At 42.0% G+C, this 22396-nt stretch overlaps 1 protein-coding gene across 1 annotated transcript in view; it reads right to left on the bottom strand.

Annotated features, from left to right (window-relative positions):
- The window catches only part of CSMD1 (CUB and Sushi multiple domains 1), a 1041152-nt gene extending 1028564 nt beyond the window's left edge, over window positions 1–12588 (bottom strand). Inside the window, 1 exon segment of the mRNA XM_079329059.1 lies at window positions 12114–12588. Within this exon segment, the coding sequence (XP_079185185.1) occupies window positions 12114–12180 (67 nt within the window). The 5' untranslated portion in view covers window positions 12181–12588.
- Between the last annotated feature and the right edge of the window lie 9808 nt (window positions 12589–22396).

Consider the following 22396-nt stretch of genomic DNA (forward strand, 5'->3'; position numbering starts at 1 on the left):
CCTCAGAGGCTCTACCACTGCTGCTGGTGGGTTCAGCTTTGGCCAACAGTGGGTGCATCTTGGAACCAGCTAGCATCAGCTCTGTTGGGAGAAGCTTCTAGAAACTTCTCACAGAAACCACCCCTGTAGCATCCCAACTACCAAAACCTGGCCGTACAAAACCAATATAGTGACAAAGCAAATTCAAAATATTTTCACAAATATATGCATCCTGCAAATACAGTCTGTAGAGTGATGCACAATATCAAAAGAAGCTTAGTACATATTCCACAGTGGTAAAACTGGGTAGATACTTTTCTCCCACAAGAGCCTGCCCACCACTTACAAACAGCCTGGTTTTTTAGAAAGAAAAATGGAGCCACAAGCAACTGTACCTAGCTACCATCCGTGAAGGATAAATGCAAAAATGATGAATACTCATAGAGGAACTGATTGTTTTTAGTTCTAGCCATGGACAGCAGCCTCCATTATGCACGACAGATAGTAGTGGTTGAGTCGGCTTCACTCCAAATACTGATTTTTGTTTGCTTTGTAATCACAAATGTTTTGTTCCAGGCTACATCAGATCCAGGTTGGTTTTTCATTTGTTTATGGGTTTTTTTGTTAGTTTATTTTTTTTTCCTCTGTTCTGGTTGTTGTTTCAATACTCAGACTTACTTAAATCCAGCGGTTTTAAGGAAAAATTTCAACTTCCCTTGGGGAATTCTTCTTCCTAAAACATTAACACAACACTGATAGGTCTAGAAACTTTGCTTAATTCAGACACTGCCTAGGAGATAACAGTAGTAAATGCTTAATATGGTTGTCTATTCATTTCCTTCACAGCACTATTGCATTCAGATTCTGAAAATTCTCAAGTGTAATAGTTAAGTACAGCACATTTTTTTATGTTCAAAAGTGCTCAGATCTGCAATTTTCTCTTATGTCAGTGGGAATTGCAGGTATATCTAGGCTCTTGACTGCAAACAGTACCTTCTGCCCTTATCCCAGAACCCTTAAACTTAATGCTAAAGCTTGTTCTGCAGGTAGAATGAGCTGAGACACAATTTATTGTTCAGTATGCCCATGTTATATTATTCAACCAATGGATCTTCTCTTCCACTAAATATTTTGGAAAAAGAAGGTTGTATTTCCTTCTGAATGCCTAGCATCATGTACATCATAAGTACATCCACAAGTCTGTTTATTTACCAAATATTCTGATAAGCATAATTTTTCCTAACTCTGGATAAACTGAGATGCATTACCAGTAAAGTGGACTTACAAAGTTAGTAAGGAATTAAGACAGAAATAAAAATGTCTATAGAACATGAAATCTGAAGAACTCATCCTATAGTCCTTATTCAGTCAGCTCCCATTCTGAAGGCAAGAGGATAGAAAGGCTTGAGAAAAACAACTGTGCTTGTAGATGTTGGAATTACTGTGTTCAAACTAGCATGAAAATAAAATAGTGGAGATGCATGAGGTGAAGTGACAGAAGGCTCCAGCTCAGCCACCTTATTCCATATATAGAAATTATATATCTGCATTTACAATTTCTAACAACAGGAACTCAGATTTATGGACACAACAAGAATAAACACTTATTAAAAATCAATTAGGTGTCTCTGTTTAAAGAGAACTAGTAATTTGAGTATACATGACAAAAAAGGAAAACAGAATTCACTTTGACAAAACAACTTCTCAATTTTCCTTCTAATGTGATATGACTCATCTCAAATCTATTGCAAAGCGGTAAACAAACTACACCAACACAGTGACCATCATCTGCCAGGAACATTTTAAAAAGAAAACCATTACTGAGCTACTTTTCTTGTCTTCTATACAGAGAAATGTATTTTCCCAGCAGAAACAGCATTTCTCATTATCTTCTTTCAATTTATCATGTTTTCATCAGTGTTAACAGCAACCTAAGAAATACTCATTTAGCCAGTAATTTATTTCTTAGGAATTAAATTAAATTAAATTAATTTGGACTAGTTTTAGTTCTTTTTCAAAACAGTCTACTTCAATTAAAACAAACAACAAGAGGGAAGTTCACTTTGATTACTAAGAACATTGTATGGGGCACTTATCTCGGATAGCAATTTAAATATGTGGACAACAGCCTTTTGATTTTATTTCTCATTCATTGAACCAATGTTATAATTGTAACTGTAACAAAAATAAAATGTTTAGTCCATCTTTGTTCTATAATCCTCCTTTAATCTAATTACCTCAAAATGACTGCAAGATAAAGTACTGTCATGAGGATCAAAATGACAGTTATAAGCTGAGTTCTCCACTATTCATCATCCATTCTTATTTCCATGATAACTATTATTATCACATAGTTAATAAAAAAAAATCTAAGTCACTTAATAATGCATCTGAAGTCAGCTTCACTGCCAATGTAAATCATCAGAGATATACAAAGAGAGTAACATGATGTTATATTTTTTCCAATAGTTCTTGTTTGTAGAACTTACAATCTTTTGGGTCAGACTCCTTACTGTGCTAAATTATACTAAATTTTAAAAAGAGAGCAACTTCAATTTCCAAAATATCCCCTGATTCATTGCCTTAAAGAAATTACTTCGAAGCTTCTCAGGAGTTGACAAGAAAAATCTAAATTGTCATGGCAACATGGGTTGAAGAAATCCTTCTTTGCTGTTTGCATAGATCATCTCCATGCTATCAGCCTATTTACTAAATCTTGCTAAAGAAAGCAATTAAAGGTTAATCTTTTCTCAGAACCAAACAAATTATGTAACCAGTGAAAGGCAGTGGAGTGAGATACATTTCAGATAGGTCAAAAAAATGTGAGGCATCATTTATCTTTAAGGAAACGACACCGAGTTCAGGGCAGACTCATGCTGGAGGGAAGCGACAGCATCCAGCAGGACAGGCTTGAGAGCTGGGCCTGTGCAAACCTCATTAAATTTAACAAGACCAATTGTAAGGTCCTGCACAGGAGTTGGGGCAATCCCAAGCACAAACACAGGATGGAAAGAGAATGGATTGAGAGCAGCCCTGAGGAGAAAAAGGACACGGGGGTGTTGGTGGGTGAGAAGTCCAATGATGCAGCAATGTGCGCTCGCAGCCCAGAGAGCCAAGCGTGTCCTGGGCTGCACTGAAAGAAGTGGGACCAGCAGGTTGAGGGAAGGGATTCTGCCCTCCACTCCCTCTCATGAGACCCCACCTAGAGCAGTGTCCAGCCCTGGGCCCCTGACAGTAAGAATATTCCTGTTGGAAGTCCAGAGAAGGCCATGAAGATGATCAGAGGGCTGGTGACAGGCTGAGACTTGGGGTTGTTCAGTGTGAGTAAGAAAACTCTCCAGGAACACCTCAGAGCACCTCCCAGTACCTAAAGGTCTACAAGCAACACTCTGAGAGACTTTCTACTAGAGCATGTAATGACAGGACAAGGGGGAAAGGCTTCAAACTGAAGGATGGTAGGTTTAGATTAAACATTACGATGAACTTCTTGATTGTGAGGATGGTCAGGCAGGTTGCCCAGAGAAACTGTGGATATTTCATCCTGGAAAGTGTTCAAAGCCAGGTTGGATGGGGTTTTGAGCAAGATGGAATAAGTGGAAAGTGCCCCTGCCCGTGGCAGGAGAGTTAGAATGAGGTGATCTTCAAGGTTCTTTCCAACCCAAACCATTCTGTGATTCTAAAGAGCATTTCTGTGGTCAATTTCATAACAGAGAGTATGAATTTCCTTTAATGCTATTAGACTTGTTCTAGCATTCTTGTTTCAATGCAAGTTGTCTGTGTGATGTGTGGCTATAACAGGGACAAGACAAAAACTCTTTTAAGGTTAATGAGACTTTTTAAATTCTGTGAGTCCCCCAACCTTCAGATCAGATTCTAACTAGTTCAAATCTGTTATAAAGCAACCCAAACTACTTAAATGACAACTAGAGTCTATGTCTAATTTACCTACTTCTGCTCAGCAGAATGCTTTTATTCGCTACAACTAGTTTCAAGTTAACTACATTATGTACCAAGAAAAAAGAATGGAAGATTTCTGTATTTTCATTCATGTTAATTAAATTTCACAACAAAGCATTTCCTATACAGATTTCACAGGAAAGCTAAACAGAAACAATTGAGTACAGCTAGTGATCAAAATGCTACTCCTGCTGCCACTGTTGATTTCATAAGATCTATTAACACTACATTCTCCAGTGCAACATCCACTGCAAACAATGGGTCAAAATGTGTGCTGAGGATATTTACATGCTAAGATAATTAATTTGATATCTGGAGAGAGATATCTACAAATGCAGAGTGCCACTGATTGTGATATTAGCAGTTGTTGGGTTGAACTGTGGTTCTGAAAGTGAATTATAAAATGTTTCCCCCTCTCCCTCAAAAAAAAAAAATGCTTGGTATGACACAATCTATTTATTATAAGAAACATCAGCAGGATACCAATAGAGAATCTGGCTGCTGGGGCAAAGCTAAAATAGTGTACTTAGTCACTTGAATGCAGTCAGCTTCTGCATTGATATCCCACAAACATTAGTGAGAACAGTGTGATTTGTCATGACCATTTGTTTCACAGCCAGAAACATGCAAAATTAGTCTAAAAATAAGTTAAATTTAGCTTTTTCTTTTTTTTTAATTGAAGTGGCATTTTCAAAAATTTCACTGTTGTGTAAACATCATTCTTTCTTTCCTTTTTTCCTTGCACTTACAGTCACCTGCATATTTTTTGCTAGGTTCAGGGCAAGGCATGTTCTGTAAACTCCTCTATATTCCTGCAATATCTAGCCACTTGCTTCCTAACACCAGCTGCCTCTTGACAAAGTGACCTCCCTGCTCCTCCCTGCTCCACCTGTGCTGTTCAGCAGCAGTGTGATGTGGGTCCTGAGCTCCATGGTGTGTGTTATACACACCACGATTCAGGCTGAGCCCCCAGGCACTCACACAAGGCAAGCTCAAGCACAGTGCCCAAAGCCAAGCCTAGGATCTCAGCTGTGTATTCTGGATACACTCTGCAAAGCAAGCCCAGCTAACCCATCCATTTCAGCAGACAGCACTGCAAGCACAGTGAGGACGCTTGAAATCCAAGCTACAGCTTGGCCATTATTTAAAAAAGAAAATAACCTGGTTGTGGTCTCCAGTGTGTCCCCTTGAACCCAACTTTCAAGTACAGGGCAAGGCTGGCTGCACTTGTTCCCAGTGCACTGTAAATTGCTTGTGTTTCAGCACTTCAGCACCAGTGTAAGCAAAATAAAAGTTTGGATGTCTGTATTCTTTTGGAGTTTATGTGTGAACACAATATGACAAGTAATGCAGGTCAAAGGAAGTAAACAATGATTTATGCAATATTGTATCATGGCTATATTTGATCTGCAAATCATGGGATGGGTGAAGGGGAAAAAATATCACTAGATGCAGATTTACTCTGTGATGAATGTCAAAGGCTTGCTGTAAACATCAGAATTATAACATTTCACTAAAAACCCTCATGCATAGGTTTAAAATTATTTTCAACCAACAAAAAAATAAACAAACAAAACAAACAAACAAACAAACAAACAAAGGAAAATATCAGACAAGCAAGAAAAAATAAAAAAAGAAAAGCCTAATGTTTGGCAAAATTGCATGAAAAAAAACACTGCCTTGTAATTGAACACAAGGCACTAAGTAAGCACTGCAAAATGTAATTTTTAAAAGCTGACCATATTTCACACAAATTTGCGAAACAAACGCTGCATAAAAAGTTATGTTCATTATTATTTATTCAGGTCTGTGTCAGCTGCAGTGCTGCAAATGTTTCTTTTGGAAAGCCACTGTACAACAAAGACATGAATATGCAACATGGTTCTGTACTTCAGTATCCATAGGATACTGTAAGATATATATAAAGCATCCAGAGACTAAAATGATACTAGTTTTTTTCATAATGTCTTTAAAGGAAAAAGCAGAGAAAAAATGAAGTAAGGTAGAGGTCAGATGTTCAGAGATACCAAAGATACTCTTTTAAAACAGTTTAAAATTGCTTCCACATAAACATAAATATATTAATATTATCCAGGTTTGTTGCTGTGATTCATCTAGTTTTCCTTTTTTAGTCAGTCATGGATGTAAACATAGTAAGACGTTCTCATCCATAAGAGCTCAAATTAAACAGGGTCTGACTCCACCATTCAGCTGCAATATCTACTTTGTCTGGATTATTTGGAGTAGCAATCTGTACAAAAGTAGCCAATTGAGCTATTTCTGAAATCAATACAAATTTCAGTTTCCAGTGCTGCAGAATTGAGCTCTCAGAACTGCCTGAAGTTACCTTTTACTGGACAGGGATGAGACAAGAAATTTACTTGAAAGAAGTCAAATCACTATTTCAGAATATGCATGAATGTATCATTAAAATGCATAATTAAATAATTAAAAAGCTGCAAGAAACTGTGATTAATTTTTATTATGGAAATTAAAGCATTACTATAATTGCTAGAAATTGTGATTATTTTTTTTTTCTGATTTTTTGCTAAAAGCAGATCATTGATGATATTGTGATTAATCAAGACTTCTGGTTAATCATCAGCAATGTAAGAGTGATTAAATATTGCTTTGTCCTTTAAATTAATCTGCCCTCCAGGTAAAAATTGCAAGAAACTACCATCACTTTTTTTTTCCCTATGTAAGAAAGAAATGCAGAAAAAATTATTGTCTCTGAGAAAGAAAGAGTTGTTATTAGAAATAAGATGCGTTATTACTCTTAAAAGCATGCATGCATGCCTCCATTTATTGTTCAATTACTAAATGCAGACAACAGATATATGCTGCCTTTGGGTGTCAATATAATACTAACAATAATCCAAGTAATTTGTGTAAGTAGTTATTCCTCTGAGAAATCTTACAACAAATACAGGGTAGATTTTCTTAAATGCAATAGAAATGTCATATAGTGGAGTGAAGTCTTTCATCCAGCCAGAACAAAGTCAGGACAAAGAAAGATCTCACAGCTTTCCTCAGGCATTAATGCCATTTTTTCCCCCATTTCAAAAGTCTGTGGTTGATAAAAAAATGGTTTAAGGGAAATTATAGCTGGCATAGAAAAGTAAAACTTCTAAGTAAAAGAAAGTGATTCATACGCTTGAGAAGAATTTCCATATGATTCTTATTCTTTGCTCACCGCAAAAATTGGAAGAACATCCAATTTATCTCAGTCTAATAGGGCTAATTTTGCAGCCATGCGGAGAACTAGAGGCCAGATTCTCATTCTGTGGCCCTGAATTGAATCCAGCTGAACTCTTGAGTTTTATCGGAGATCAGGTCTCAGAGGCATGGCACTGCCTCGGTGGATGCACAGTCCAGCCAGAGCTCCCCTTCCTTCCCCGCTGCATCCCCTGCCGGCTGCAGGCAGCCCGGCACAGCTGCAGCGTCTGTGCTCACTGGCAGAGCTGCTTGCCAGCACAGTGATGCCATCATGGCCAAAACACGACGGCTCCATACAGATCTGAGCAAGATGAAATTACATCTTATCTTTAAACCCACTGGAGGTTTGATACTGCAACACTATCAAGCAGTCACTTCTCCCAGGAAAGGTTACAAGAGGGAGTTTAATGTGAGGGTGTAGGGATTACATCTCAGAAAAGTTGAAAACAGTGGTCCCTGGGGCTTTCCAGCCTTTCTATAGAGCATGGTAAATCTTGAATGCATAACTCAAAACATTTAGAGTTTCAGATTGTTCCTAATTTGTTTGGACAAGAGTTTTTATTAGTAAAATAGAGCTATTGTAATAATGTAATGTAAAAATAGTGCTATTGAGGCATAAGTGGCATAGATGTCTTTTTAAAAACTTGCCTATATCAACGCATGTGTAATACTAACACTAATATGAGTAAAAATAAGATGAAGTGCTTGTACAGACAAAGCAGTCTGCTGGGGAAAAAATGACAACTGTGCTTTCTAAACTCCATTGTCTGATCAAAATCATACATGTGTATAAAGGGACATAAGAGTGAGCCAGTAACATAGACGGATTTGCAGTACAGACAACCTGCAGAATGGTTATCTGTACAAATCAGAGGTGGTGCTGAGGTGGCCTCACAGACTTCAATACATCATGAAGTTCCATGTGTGCTTATGTCTTCATGTGCCTGTAAACCATTTCCAGCTCCTCACACCAGTAATTCTATTCCACACACACACACCAGAGAAACTGAAAAATCTTTACTGGCTGACAGTGGGAATTCAAACTGCAACTATGGGTTCAAGAGTCTAAAATGAGTGTTTGGGGAATCTTTGTTGAATTTATATGCTCCCCACTACATTGTATTCAAGGTGACCAAGTTTCCAAGTTTCCTATTCCTACACATAACTAAGGACATCATACACATATCTCAGTGCAAAAATAAAGGACAGACACAGATCTTGCCAAAAAAAGTAAACGCATTTTACTTTAAAATATTACATGGTCAGAGACCATATATATATATATATTCTCCACTATGTCAAATCCCTTATTGAGCTTAGGGATGAAGAATGCATCCATCAAATACTTGGTTTTACAGCTGGGTGTTCAATACCTTGCTCTGATGTTCTTTTAAAAATTCTTTTTTTTTTTTTTTCAGCTTATTTTCCCCAGAATTGCTTTAGTCTTCTCTGGAAGAGAATGGAGCCTCTCTAGAGAGACCAGCCACACAGTTTGAAAAGCACTGCTTTGGAAAAAAAAAAAAAAAAAAAAAGACTTTAAAAGAGACAAACACTCTCAGTCCAACAGGAGTAGGCCTTAAACAGAGTGGCAACTTTGAGTGTGATGTAGTTATAGCAATTATTTTGACAAAGTGATAGCAGCAAACAGAAGGTACATAAAATGTTTTCAGATTTATTTATTATTTTTTTAAACAAAATCTTGAGCTGTGAGAGTCCTTTCACTGCCTGTATCTATTTTAAGAACTTTGCTATTTCCATCAGTCTGAATGATACCTCTGTGCATAAGCCTGCTTATATACATTTAGTTTGAGGCAATTAGGTGGCAATGAAGGTGCTGTATTTGGTATCTAAAAACGTCTAGGAAATTACCTTGAAAACATGTACTGGAACAACCCTAGGTATTAAGTAGTATATATTTCTACTGAATCTAGAGTCCACTGAATATAGGTTGTCCCCAGATGTTAGGCCATGGCAGAAATTTATTTTACTCTTTTTTCTCTTGAATTTTAGTCTGAATTCATTCTAAATCTACCATTAGTTCTATACCAGTAGGAATTTTTACTGAAATCTTACCGATGTGCTTTGTCTTTCAAGAAAATCAATAGAGTTTTTTATGTTTGCTTTTCTTACAATATAACATATCAGAATTAGCAAATGGGTCTATAAACAAGCCCATCTTAACATGCATAGCTGAACACCATGCTGTCTGTCTTGTTGAAGTGTAATTGCTATGATAGGATAGCTTCTGGGAAAGTGGTTCCTTTAAATGACTCCATGCTAATTTCCCTTGATGTTTAAACACAATGAACAGGGAAGAATTCCCCAAATGTTTTCCAAAATGCTCAGGTAACTCAATCAGATTAAATCAGTCCAAAGAAATGTATAGAATTGCACCTCAAGTCTAACACAGTGAACGATGATGCATGTTCATTTTCATCCCTCCTTGTTCCTTAAAAAAGTTACAGAAAATTCCACAGCAACAAAGGGTTTCCATTTCATTTCATAACGAGGAACAATGTGGAAAGCAACCCACCTGTCATTTTACTGAAAGATATGGGAATGCCTGTGGCAACACCTCCAGAAATCCAGCACTTGTGTCTTTTCTCGCTTATAAAATCCCCAAATCAAGCAAAATCTGGATGAATTCCTTCTACAGTGACCAAATTATTTGATAGCAAGGGGCTGGTAAAACAGAGTTCTGAGGATCTAATAATTAAAATCATTTCGTGTGCTCCTGAAACCTTGGGTCTTTATGTTACGAAGGAAGGAGGATTTTTCACTCTCAAAAGTATAAACGTAATTTCAGCCTCAGGATTACATTTGACTAAATATAGATACCTGTGTTCAATTGCCTGGGAAGATAAACGGGAAGGAATTATGTCAACTGTCCCCGATGGTTCCCCTTCAACCTGTTGTTTGACTTCGACATTAAGTCAGTCTTTAGCCTTTAAGTGGGTGTGTTGCTGCTTCACATTAAGCAGGTATAATTACACTCCGCAAAGCAGCATCAGAGGCAGTGCCCAAACGTTCCTGGCAAAGCCTTTGTATGTAAGCAAAACACGTCGGATCGTCGCTGAATAACCATGATCCAGCCTCCAGCTTTTCGTATGTGCTGTCAGCCATGAAAAGAAAACACTTAAATGTCAAACGACATAACCGGCTACAGTGTATTTAACAAATGAGTTGCGGGTGTCGGCCCGCCCCGGGAGCGGCGCGGTGGCGGCGGGAGCGACCCGTGTCCCGCGGTGTCCGGGCGCGGGTGCGGCTCCCGGAGCATCGCCCGCAGCTGCCGCCCGGCCGGGCCGTGCCCCGGGCAGCGCCGGGAGCCCCGGGCAGCGCCGGGAGCCCGCACGTGTGCGGCGGGGAGCGGCCGCCCAGCCCCGCCGGGCGGGGACCGGGGGAAGGAGGCACCTGCGGCTGTGGGGGGCGGCGATGCTGGAAGTTTGGGGAGGGCGGCCGCGCCGAGAAGCCCCCGCCCGCCCCCGGCTGTGTGTGCTGCCGGGCACAGCCCCATCTCCAGGAGCCGCGGATTCGCAGCCCAGGAAAGCCGTGCGCCTTTCTCGCCCCGCTCGCTTCCACGGAGACAGCCGGGTGGCGGTGCCCGGTGGAGCGCGGCAGCGGCAGGATCCGGGCAGAGGAGGGATGCCATCGGGCTGGTGCGGAGCCGCAGCCGCTCCTCCGGACCGGGCAAAGCTCCTGCCAGCTTCCCAGCAGCCCGGGCTGGCCTCCTACCCTCTCTCCCTGCAGATCACGGCCGGAGGCTATCGGAGGGAAGACACCCTGCCGTGCCGCCGAGGCGGGCGATGGAACACGGCCGTGGGCACACGGCCGTGGGCACCCGGCCGTGGGTACCCGCAGAACGGGGAAGGCTCCAGCCTCCCCTGCCAACCCGGGCCGCGGTAGCCCTGCTGTCCCCGCTTCAGCCGCCTCCGCACCGAAAAGAGCAGCGAGAAAAATAAAATGGTGGGAACGATGTGAGGCGCCTTGGAAGGGTTAAGGGAGACTCAGACAGTACAAACCGCAAGGGGAACCGTCATCCCGGAGGCAGGCAGAGCAACCGGGAGCGAGGTGGGAGAAGACAGAGGCTGTATTGGGGACAGGTGCTCAGCTCCGAGCTGCCTCCCTCCCTCCCTCTCTCATACACACACGCAGACTCGCATCTCTCCCAGCATGAAAAAGCGCAAGGCTAATGAGAGGCGAAGTGAATAATGGGGAAGTTGTTGTCTCCAGCGATGAGGCAAGTAATGGGGCTGAGGCCAGCACTGAAGTTGTGTAACCAAATTCTCCACCGTCACCCCCTCGTTTCTCCACCCTCCCCCATTGATTTTTAGGAGAAACCCAGCTGAGGTTGGGAGACTCTCTCCACCGCACACCCAGCAGAGAGGAGTCCTCTCCCCTCCGGCACGGGCAGGCAGCTGGCGGAGGTGTCCCCGGCGCCGCATCCCCGCCTCCGCGCAACTTGCGGGGAGCGGAGCCGGCTGAAAGCAGGCGGAGGCGGCTCTCCGCGACCACCCACTCCGCGCTCCCCCTCGAGCACGGCAAAAGCCGGGGAGGCGGGAGGAGGGGAGATCCAAACTTGCCAGCCCGGGGACTGTCCCTCACACGGCAGCGAGTGCCGTTCGTGCGTGCGCGGAGAGCGAAGTGTTCCCAAACTCCGGCGCTGCCCAGGCGGCTGGATGCGCACGGTTCCGCTCGCAGAGTCGCAGCGGCTCCTGCCCAACTCCAGGGGGCTGGCTTCTCCCGGGGGAAGTGACCGGCTGAGAGCAGAGCCCTCGGGGAACACCGGCGGGAGGTGGGAGGCAGGGAGCAGGGAGACCGGGCTCGAGGAGCCTGCTGTTTGCCGGCGCAGAAACCGAGCGAGGGAGAGAGCTCAACCGAGCGGCAGAGATTTAGCTGGGGGGTTATGAGTGCCGTAACCACAGCCTACACGAATGCAATGCAAGAAACCCGAATCTTACCCTGAGCTGCAGTGAGGAGCCCCGCGCAGAGAACCAGCAGAGACTTGAATTTCCTCCACGCAGTCATGTCTGCAGTTATTCCACACACACACACACTCTCATGCAAAACCCCCGGCGGCTCTTCTCGGCTGCGACCGTGTCCTCCGAGCGGCAGCGGGGCTAAGGACAGCGCCAAATAACCACGGCAGGGCGAGGAGAGGCGGAGAGGAGCGGTCCGGGTCCCGAGCGCCGCGCAGCGCCCGGCGCCTCCTGCAGGACTGCGCGGGCGGCTCGCTCCGCTCCGCTCGCAGACAGCATCAGTCCCGCGCCGCGGCGGGGCTGCGCCGCTCAGCGCCCGCGGAGCCCCGGCGCTGCCGGCCCGCCGCCCGCCCAGCGCAGGGCAGGGCGCCCGGGGAGGGACGGCAGGCGCGCCCGGGGCCGCGGGCAGCGCGGCATGCACGGCCGCGGCGGGGAGAGCCGGGCAGCGGCGGCGGCGGCAGGAGAGGGATGCGGAGAGTGCGAGGAAGAGGAGGAGGAGAGGGAGGAGGAGGAGGAGGAGGAGGAGGATAAGGAGAGAAGAGGGAGGGAGGGATCGCGGCGAGAGTAGCGCAGGCAGCGCGGCGGAGCGGCTGCCAGCCACACGAGAAGCCGCCGCCGCTGGACTCAACCATCACTTCCCACCGAGAGGGGAAGGGGCCGGCGCTGTGCAGCCGGCGCTGGCCGAGCCCGCAGCCTCCCCGCGCCGCCGGACGGCCCCGCACGGCCCCCGGGGCTGCTGCCGGCCCCCGAACGGCCCCGGCGGGGCCATGGCTTTCCCCGGGCCCGGTGTCCCCCCGCGGGGGGAAGGGTCGTGGCTGTAGGGCTGCACCTGCCCCGGAGGCTCCTGCTGCCATTCCCCGCTGTCCTGTCCCCCAGCTCTGCCTGCAGTTCGCCTGCCCCAGCCACATGCGGGGTGCTGGGTGCGGGTGCTGGGGTCCCTCGTCCTAGGTGAAATTACCCTCTGCTTTCGTCTCCGCTCTCTCAAGAGAGGAAGGCTTTCAGGTCCAAAATGTGCTCTGCTCGTTCCTCCTAAGTTGTTCATCAGAACAAGCTGTTGTTCCTGAGAGGAAGGAGACGAGCCAAAATCTCCTTGCGGAGCACTGCTTTGTCTTAATGTTGCCATTCTCGAGAGCTCCTGTTGCCAAGAGGAATTTCTGCAAGAGGAATTAACAATCCTTTCCAAACCTAAAGAAAACCAATCAAGATATGACATGGCAGTATGCACCAGAGGCTTCCCCACCACCAGCCTGGAGCAGGCAGGGTTGATTCCTTGTGCCCGAGGGAAAGGAAATGGTGACCCGAGGTCGTCGTGTCACAGGTCCCCACGCTCCATGATCCCAACAAGGGTTTCTGTGCCAGGCCTACCTTCAAACGGGGGCAAAAATGTGCCCAACCCTGACTTTCAATCCAGTGTGAATTGCCTCCATCACTGCATGCTGGGCCTGATTCCATAATTAATGCTTACCTATATCCGTAATTAAAACACAAAGGCTCATAGGAAGGAAAGACAGAAACACAAGCCCTTTTGGAAAGGTAGTTTCAAGGCTGTAATTATTCACTTAGGAGTTTTCTTTCGTGGGGAAATATGCAAAGTTGTTTTCTCGTTGTAAGTTGCATGAAGGTGGTGAATGGGCACTGAACAAGGTAGGCTGACTTTGTAATAAGCTGGTATTTATGTAAAAACGTTGTGGTTCTCACTCGGAAAGAAAAAAAAAAAAAAAAAAATTAAAAAGCCGAGGCAGGCAGGCTGCCGAGCCAGACGTGGCGTTGCTGCCATCTCGTGGCAAGCGATCCCTCCCTGCCGGGCCCTGCTGCGGCCCCTTCACTGCCTTTCCCCGCAGCTCCCAGCCCTCTGCCTTCTGAACACTCCCACTGAAGGGATCTGGGTTTAGTTAGCATTCATCCGTATTTTAAGAACACCTCCGGGACTCATTTTTTTCCATTCGTGAAAGCAAAATGATGCTAATACTTGTTAGTACCAGACATCGTGTAGTCAAGCTGCTGTGCAGAATTCCCCAGTCAGAGCTCCTCAGGCTCATCCACTTATCCTTGTCAGAGGACTGGGGGGAGTTTGTTAAAGATTGTAAGAAAGATGGAAATGGGCACTAAGCTTAAGCTGAGACTTACTTTCTGGCATCGAGTAGTCTGAGGCTCAGACTTTTGATATGAGCAATTGTTTGCATTGCATCTGGCCCAATAATTTTTTGTTTTGTTGTGTTGTATTCTCTATTAAGTTGAGATAGTTGAACAGTCATAAATAAACACCATTTATAGCTGCCTGTGTCTAGTTGAAAGCAGTAATGATGGTGTCATTTCTTGCTATGCTTTTCAGTGAGCACTCTTGAGAAGTTGCTGTTTAATCCTACTCATGACAGATTCTGCCAAAGCTCCAGTATGATATAATATAATATGTGCCTTCTTGGTCTTGACTCAGACAGCATAGATTTACTGTATCTGAGGCCTTCTGTTCTTCTGAGGATTTTCTGGGCTTCATTGAGCTTTTGGGGCCCAATTCATTCTCTTTTGAACTATAGAAGTGTTAATTTCTAACCTTTATAACACCTAGCTAGAGTAAAATAACCAAGCACCACAATCAGCATGACTGCAAAAGATGCCTTTTCTCCTGTCTTATATCCTATGGCAGTAAACCATAATGCATGAACGTTGTGGTTCATGCTAACCTTTAGCATGTTACCATTTGTCACCTGAGATCGTGCCTTACTGAGATAAACAAGATAGCACAGACCCTCTCTGAGAAGATTTCAGCCTCTTAACAGACTCAGGTAGCTGTCACAATGCCTTTTACAAACCTTGTGTGACATAATTTTTTTTCCCCAAAGCCAAAAATTCCAGATGACTACTCTGGAACTGAAGCATGGCATTCCAGGAGGAATCTCCACCAACCTGACTTGAGCTCAGTGTGGAACTGCAGTACCTAAACATGGTAATTACAGAATATGATCTAACCTAATGACTGTAATCTCTCTGTTGTATGTTAAGTACCTAATGTACTACCATAAAATCCACGAATTTATGAGTTTGAACAGAGGCAATATTTCTCTCTATTCCCTATAGACGGTATGGGGAGTGTATATGTCAAGACTATTTGTACTAATCAGGGTGATTTAAAGGTAGCTTGACAGAGATTTATTTTCAGTTGAGAGCTTGTCCTTTTGTTCCTCTATGCCATATAAAACAAAGGTCTGAAGGGTTAGATTTCCTCTTTTACTTTTTTTTTCAGCTTGCTATGTTAATAATATTGAATCCATATTTCCATGTTGTCATTTTATGGGAGGAAGAAGCATCTTTCAGTAAGGTGCAAGAAGCTTTGCACCTATCCAAGAAAAACTACTGATTCAGAACATACTTGAAAATATACTATATACTTATTAAAAAGGGATGTTTGTGGAAACCCATAGCCTTTCCACTGGACACAGAAAGCCTTAGATTTCTGCCAGAAGGTTATTGTGAAATTCAAAATGTCAAAGCTTAAAAATTCAAAATATTATGTTGGGGAAAAAAAATCTATAAGAAGATAGTCTTCAGCAGAACAGAGATTTAGTGTGAGGAAGTCAGAAAGTAGAACAGTGCTCTCTACGAGCAACTTCAGCCAAATGTTTTTTTTTTCACATAAGCTCTTTAGTTTGAGCAGAGATCATAGTTCCAAGTAGTCCACTTAGCACATTCTCTTTTCAAGAATTCTGCTTTCAGACTTGAAATATTTAATGATTCCTTTAATCATAATAGTCTTCTAGGCCGGAACAATGAAAAAAATATTAATATATACGTATGTTCCTTACTACAATTTGTTATACCATAAAGCATAAAAAGGAGGCCATGCCACCCACAGTCTGTCTGCAGTTAATTTTTTTTTTTTTTTTTTTTTTTTTCTGTTTGGCTTAGATTGGACTCTGCTTTCTTTTTCTGGTAATGTTGTGTCCAAACTAGAATCTCTTGTAAGACTGACAATAATGACAACATCTGCAATATCAGCTACAACCCCATAATTGTTTTATATACTACCAGCACAGGCCAATAAATGTAAGTATCAATAGCCTAAGCTGGAGAAAGGAGAAAACAGGGAAAAGGTGGTTACAGGCAGGACACTTCAAGGGAGTACTGGTCAGCAAAAAGGATATCATGATACTGTTCAAGAGGGCTCCTGGGCAGCTTGCTCCTGCTCTGCTATATTGTATTCCCCTCTGGAATGCTTAGTTTAGGGGCAACAGTTGGCAAAAGTGTTGGGGAAAATGTAAGTTGCGTGTTTTAAAGTACTGTCAAGCACTACTTAGCTCCTCAGAGGCAGCTCCTCTAACACACAAACCTTCTTTTCAGAGCACCTACACTGATCCCATCTGTCCTTAAGGTGACATTAATAATTGATGTTAGGAAGATGAGACTTCTGAAAGACATTTCTCCCTTTGTGGGGAGGTGGAATTTGTAGGCAGTAGCCTTCAGGGTGCCTGTAGGAGACAACATCAAGATCATTATTCCAATTAGGAACTGTTTTTCAGAGGTTTAAACATTTTATCTTTGGAGGGTTAACAGAAGAAAAGAGAACTTTGTTGTAGTTGTTCAAGGAAAAAAGATTATTTGTTTTATTGTTAAGCATAAGAAGATCCTGCAAAGCATGAGGTATGACTATGCAAGGATAATAGTGTGGATAACAGTAGCTAGACAATGGTCTAAACAGATAAGTAAGTCAGTATCTTGACAGCAAGTAAAATGTGACAGTGTCAGCAGACTTTGAGAATGAAAAGGAGCAACTTCTATCAGATGGGAGAGATATGGAAGAAGCAGAGAAGAGAGGTCAAAAATAGCTCAGAAAAAATTGGTTTTTGGCAGAAGTCTCATTGCATATGGGAAGGGCAACACTACATTTGTCAGAGCTGGAAAGATGCTGCTTTCATTGAGACAGGATAGATGTTTGTTTGTGAGGGGACCTGTCAGGAGGGCTCCATACCCAAGTGTACTGAATCTAGTTACTTCCCTTGAGCTGTCCTACCTGAGTGATTGTGCTGCTGAATGCAGCATGTTAATTATGAGCACACATTGACTTATTAAGAAAGTGCTTGGTTTAGCATCTAGTGAACTGCTGCTAGCTTGAGCTGCCATGACTATTCTATTCTATTTGTTTAATCATTTGGAAGAGTCATGCTTCAGCTTGGCTCTCTTGGTGTGGTTTCCTCATGCTAAGTCTTACATCTCATTTAGTCTTGCAACCTAGTAAAGATCTTCTTGTGTGTTAGGAAAAAAACTTAAGTTATATCCTTGACTCATTTTGAGCTAACTGGCTGAGAAAGAAAGATTTAGTGTATAGGAAGGGATAGGCTGTCTGTTTGATTCATGATGCATTGGAGATGATAGCTACATATACATGAGGATATGTCAGAAAGGCAGGCTGAATTTTCAGTTTGGACATAAGGAGATTAGTCTGGAGTAGACTAGTATATCTCTGAGTCATTAGCAAACAGATGGTAGTTGAATTTGTATTTGGTGATGAGAAACAAGGTGTAACGGGAAGAGAAGGAAAACAAGGACAGGAAACCCACACAGAAATTTGAAAAGTGGATGAGAAGTATATCCTCAAATATACTACCTTAGCAATCAGGTGAAGAGGGAATTGATGAAGATATGGGCATACACTATTCTAAGAAGAGTTATATATTAGGTCCAAGTAGAAAAAAATGGAGTGTTCCTTAACTTTCATTTTGGGAGATTGAGGAATTAATGGTTTCTTAGGGCCCTAAAGAAGGGCAAGATTAAATCAGAGAAAACAAGTTGTTTCAGAGTGTTACAATAGCTCTAATATTCTTCTTGTGTTCTCATTCTTCTTCCATAAAGAATGAGCTGATATCTGGGAGCTGAAATAGGAACATATGTAGGTAAAATCATACCATTTCTAACATGGCAAAGACTAATCCATAAATAGAGGGGTAAGTTGTCAAAAGAGAGAAGAGAGGATAAGAAGAGTACAGGTCATGAGAAAAATTGTGAGAAATTATGATACTGATCATGGAAGAAGTCAGATGGCTGGGTGGCATGGAGACATTGAAGCAGCTAATGAAGTAAATTGAGGCAAACACAGAATAAACTTTTGAATCCATGGTCAGGAGAAAAAAAATGTTAAAAGTTAATGATTAAAGGAGGAAATAAAGATGTATAAAGCTAAAACAAGGGTAATTTTAAGTAGGTGTTGAAAAGCTGTCATAAGCACCTCCTCTGGGTAGGGTACTTGAGGTTTTATATTCCTTATTAGATACTGCTCCTAACTGAGGTTTAGACCACTATTATGGTAGTGGAAGCTTCATAAATAGAGAACAAAATATATTGAAATTAAAAAAATCATACATGTCATCAAGAGCAGTTAATCAAGTATCTTGCATCTTTTTTTTTTCATCCTCCCTTGAGGCTGCCTGGCTGGACTTAAATTCTGCTGGGTTGCCAGATGGAAGAGATTTCGGAGATAGAATCAGTCCTTCTATCTTGACATTGAATGTTTGGTTTACCTTTTAATAGCAGGGTCTTCACAAGAAGTGTTTACAAGCATGAGAGGAAAATAGGGAGAATGCACATATAACCAAGTGCACAATCATTAGTGCTTTAAAAATAATCACTATCAACAAATTACACTTAGACTCAAAGAGTCCTTGACTGAAGTGACTTAATCTCTAGAGATGTATTCACTTTGGCAGGTGTTCCAAGAAGTTAGTTTGTATGTCTTATACTAACTGAACATTTGGGTACGCTTCATCTGCTCAAAAGAAAAGGGTCCTGCAATAAGAACAGAGGGGATTTCTGTGGTTTGGGGTTTTTGTTTTTGTTTTTTTTTTAATCAGGAAGATGTTGCTGCATTTTCCTAAGTTCTGATTGTGTGCTCACTGGTTGTGCTAAGGTGGAAAGCAGTCTCAATAGAACATCTGGGGTACAAATAATCTTGTGAAGTTCACATTCATGTTCATTTTCCCAATAGATGTTACAGAAATAGCTGCTGCCACACCTCCAAGTATTTCTTCAGAGTAGATGAATTTCACCTATATACCTCAATCACTTAATTTGTACCTATCCACACTTCACAGGGATCTTCATGCAGAAGTTCCTTAAAGTGAGTGGTCTGTACAGGCCTGCAGAGGGAGACAGTCTGTTCAGGTGTTTGCTAGATTTCACAGCTAGTTATCTCCCTGTATTAACTGAAAAATAATTAGATAGTCTGTTTCAAGCAACCTTTGTGACAATGTCAGATTTAATATTACTTAAATGTCATAAAACTGTTTCTTAAGTGTTTTTTCTTTCATGTATTAATCTGTTTCTAAGTCCCACTTCAACTTTATGATGTGGCTGCATCTGGGGTGTGCATATGCAGATACACTGAAATGATTTATTCTCTATTTCTGTATGCTAACTTTTCAGTGGGGGGCAGGGCAAAGAGGCTGATTACCCTTTTTTTCAAAGGCATACAGCATTACAGTTACTGCAAAGTAAGAGTATACATGAATTCTTACTGCAATTATCCATCAAAGCTTTGCTAACCTGAGCTAAATAACAGTCTTTCCACTGACTTCAGTGGGGACAGGATTGTGTCCTATATGATAATAAATCTAGAATTTTGGCTGGGTGGGAAAGAGTTATAAAATCAAAGTATTGATTGCATTGAAGTTTCAGTCACAATGCAGCATTACTCCCTGTAGCTATGTATAAGTATGGGACAAGAATAATCTGCTGGAATTGTGCACCTCTAAAGGAAGAATTTGAGGTGCTCTTCCTGCTGTTGCCCATTACCAATAATATCTGACTTCATAGGAAAAATCTAAGAGGCCCATCCACAGAATGGAATCATTAGGAAATGATCATGTGCTCTCATTTCTCAACTCACATATTGACCAAGCTAGATGGGGACCATCTAAATCTTTGAAATGCAAACATTGCTAGCATTGACCCATCAGCATAACCTCAATTATCTTCCCAAATATTGGATGGCCTGACACTGGACAGTGATTGGCTTTGCTAATACCATCCAAAGATGGAGTTTTGAGAAAGAGCCTAACTGCTGCTTAAGTAAAGCTGGCAAAATGCCCTTCTGAAGAGAGGCATAATGATATTCATAAATAATGAGATTAAGTATCTTCCTGCTTGCTTTAACCAGTCATGATTTCTTTTCATTTGGAAAGAAGGCAGAACCATGTTCTACCCTTCATGCATGAAACTAAGAGAGGTCTAGCCTTTTTTACTGAATTAATTTTTTGTTCTTTGTCATCTCATTTCCCTTCTTAAACAGGATTTTAGCCAGCTGTTATAAAACAGTGAGTTCCAAGCAGTGATGATCTATCCTCCCTACTTATTCCTTTACAGTTCATCTACTTTCCAAGTTGCCATTGCCTTTCCTTTCCTAACTTCTAAATTAGAGTTCCTCTCTGTCTAAAAAAGACACACAAGAGGGGCTTTTCTTCTTGAGAACATCAGTGACCTTGTCTGTCTGTGGGACTTCTACACACAAAGATCAGAACTCACCACAGAAATAATCTGCTTCTTAGATTCACTTTTCCCATTTCCTATATAAAATCTCTATGTCTCTGTTTCTGGAGAGCTTAATTCCCAGACTGCAGATCTGAAAAAATCAGATGAGTTCTGATTGAATTCAAGATAGCATCACTATTATTTTTCACATGGACAGATTTTTGATTTAATTAGTTATCATCAGTTCTTTGTAGTACACACAAGTCATATTTTTCTGGCATTGCCTTAAATCTTTGTGTTTTCAGCCCTCCATTATACGCTAGTAAAATGGAGTGAAAGACGATCAGAACAAGGATTTTCACCAGTATCTATCCTAAGCATGCAACAATTTCAAGTCTTCAAATTTTTTAAGGAAATTACTAAGTAATTGATCAATTTAGATTTCTTTTTAATATTTGTGGTGATTACTTCCTGAAAAAAATTAAGAACTAGGAATTCTGAGTGTTGTTATCTGTCCCTGCTTCCTCGTGGGAACACGAGTCTTCTGAAACGGGCAGCATAAGAGTTCTTTGAAGATTATGGGAAGTAGATCAAAATTCATTTGATCCTCAAAAAAACCCCCCACAGATTCTCATGGCAATGTCCTGAAGTCAGTGTGAAATACATTAGTGTCTAGGAGTGAGCTGCCATATCACAGGGATTCTCAGGTCTACAAGATTGAATTGGATCACTTCATTACAGGCAGTTATTTAAAAAGCCAATTTAGAGTTTGTTGGAAATAGGTCTGTCAGATTCAAAAGACCTTAATGATGATGTGGTGTGATAATTTTTCCCCACAGGACCTTGGTTCTCAATCATTTATTATTACCTTATTTTCATTTAGAATATTCAGAAGTGGATGATAAAGATGTTAGTATATTACTAGCTCATAGTATGTGCAGGAGGCATTTATGTTGTTCCAGGTCCTGACATTCAGAGGTTTTGCAATGGAGATAGTTAGAGATTAAGACCCATTTTGCCCAATTTTAGGCCCCTGGATGAGAGACAGCAAGAATCCAGATAGATCATGATCTGTGAGTATGTTCAGTGTTTGCTGTGTAGTAGCTTGCAGGAATTATGTGCTAACGTTAGGTGGATGGCCTTGGTCCTCTTGTTAAGGGGATGAGTGACTATCCCTAGTCATCCATCCAAAGTGAGAGCATGTACTTTGTCATCTCAGCTGGACCTGCTGTGCTTTCCACAGCAGAAAAAAGACCTTGGGAGGTGGGGTGTAAGGTATGATCCCTGGAACAGGAGGAGAGCAATTCTTGGTATCTTTTTCATTTTGCATGTACGCCAAAGAGTCTGTCAGTCATTATCTTTTATTCCATTAGCTTTAAAATGCAATCTATTGAAAAATAAGAAAATGTTCTTTGTGAAATAGGTGATTTGCTTAAGGTTTGCAGTGAAAACAAGAACATGTAATACACGAACACGAGAGTCAGCACTGAGTTGATTTGTTATAGTTAAAGCTTCTGGGGCAGATTTTCAAAGGCACAGGGGAGTTAGGAGCCAAACTCCTGTTGGTGTTCAGTGCGTGTTCAGCATCTAGCTGCTATTTCTGCTTTTGAAATCTTCTCCCATAGCAGTTAGTGGTCGAATTGTAATGGATAAACCAACAAAAACCTACAACCATCTCTGTTTTTCTGACTATTAAAAATATACTCCTTTGAAGAATAAAGTTTGTAAAATAGAAAAAGAAATATCAGTGGACCTCTGCTCACTGTGGGCTTTATTTGTGCCTTAAAGCATTCACAAAGCCTGCATTAATG

The sequence above is a fragment of the Erithacus rubecula genome, assembly GCF_903797595.1.
Source record: "Erithacus rubecula genome assembly, chromosome: 2".
In the NCBI taxonomy this organism is placed as follows: Eukaryota; Metazoa; Chordata; class Aves; order Passeriformes; family Muscicapidae; genus Erithacus; species Erithacus rubecula.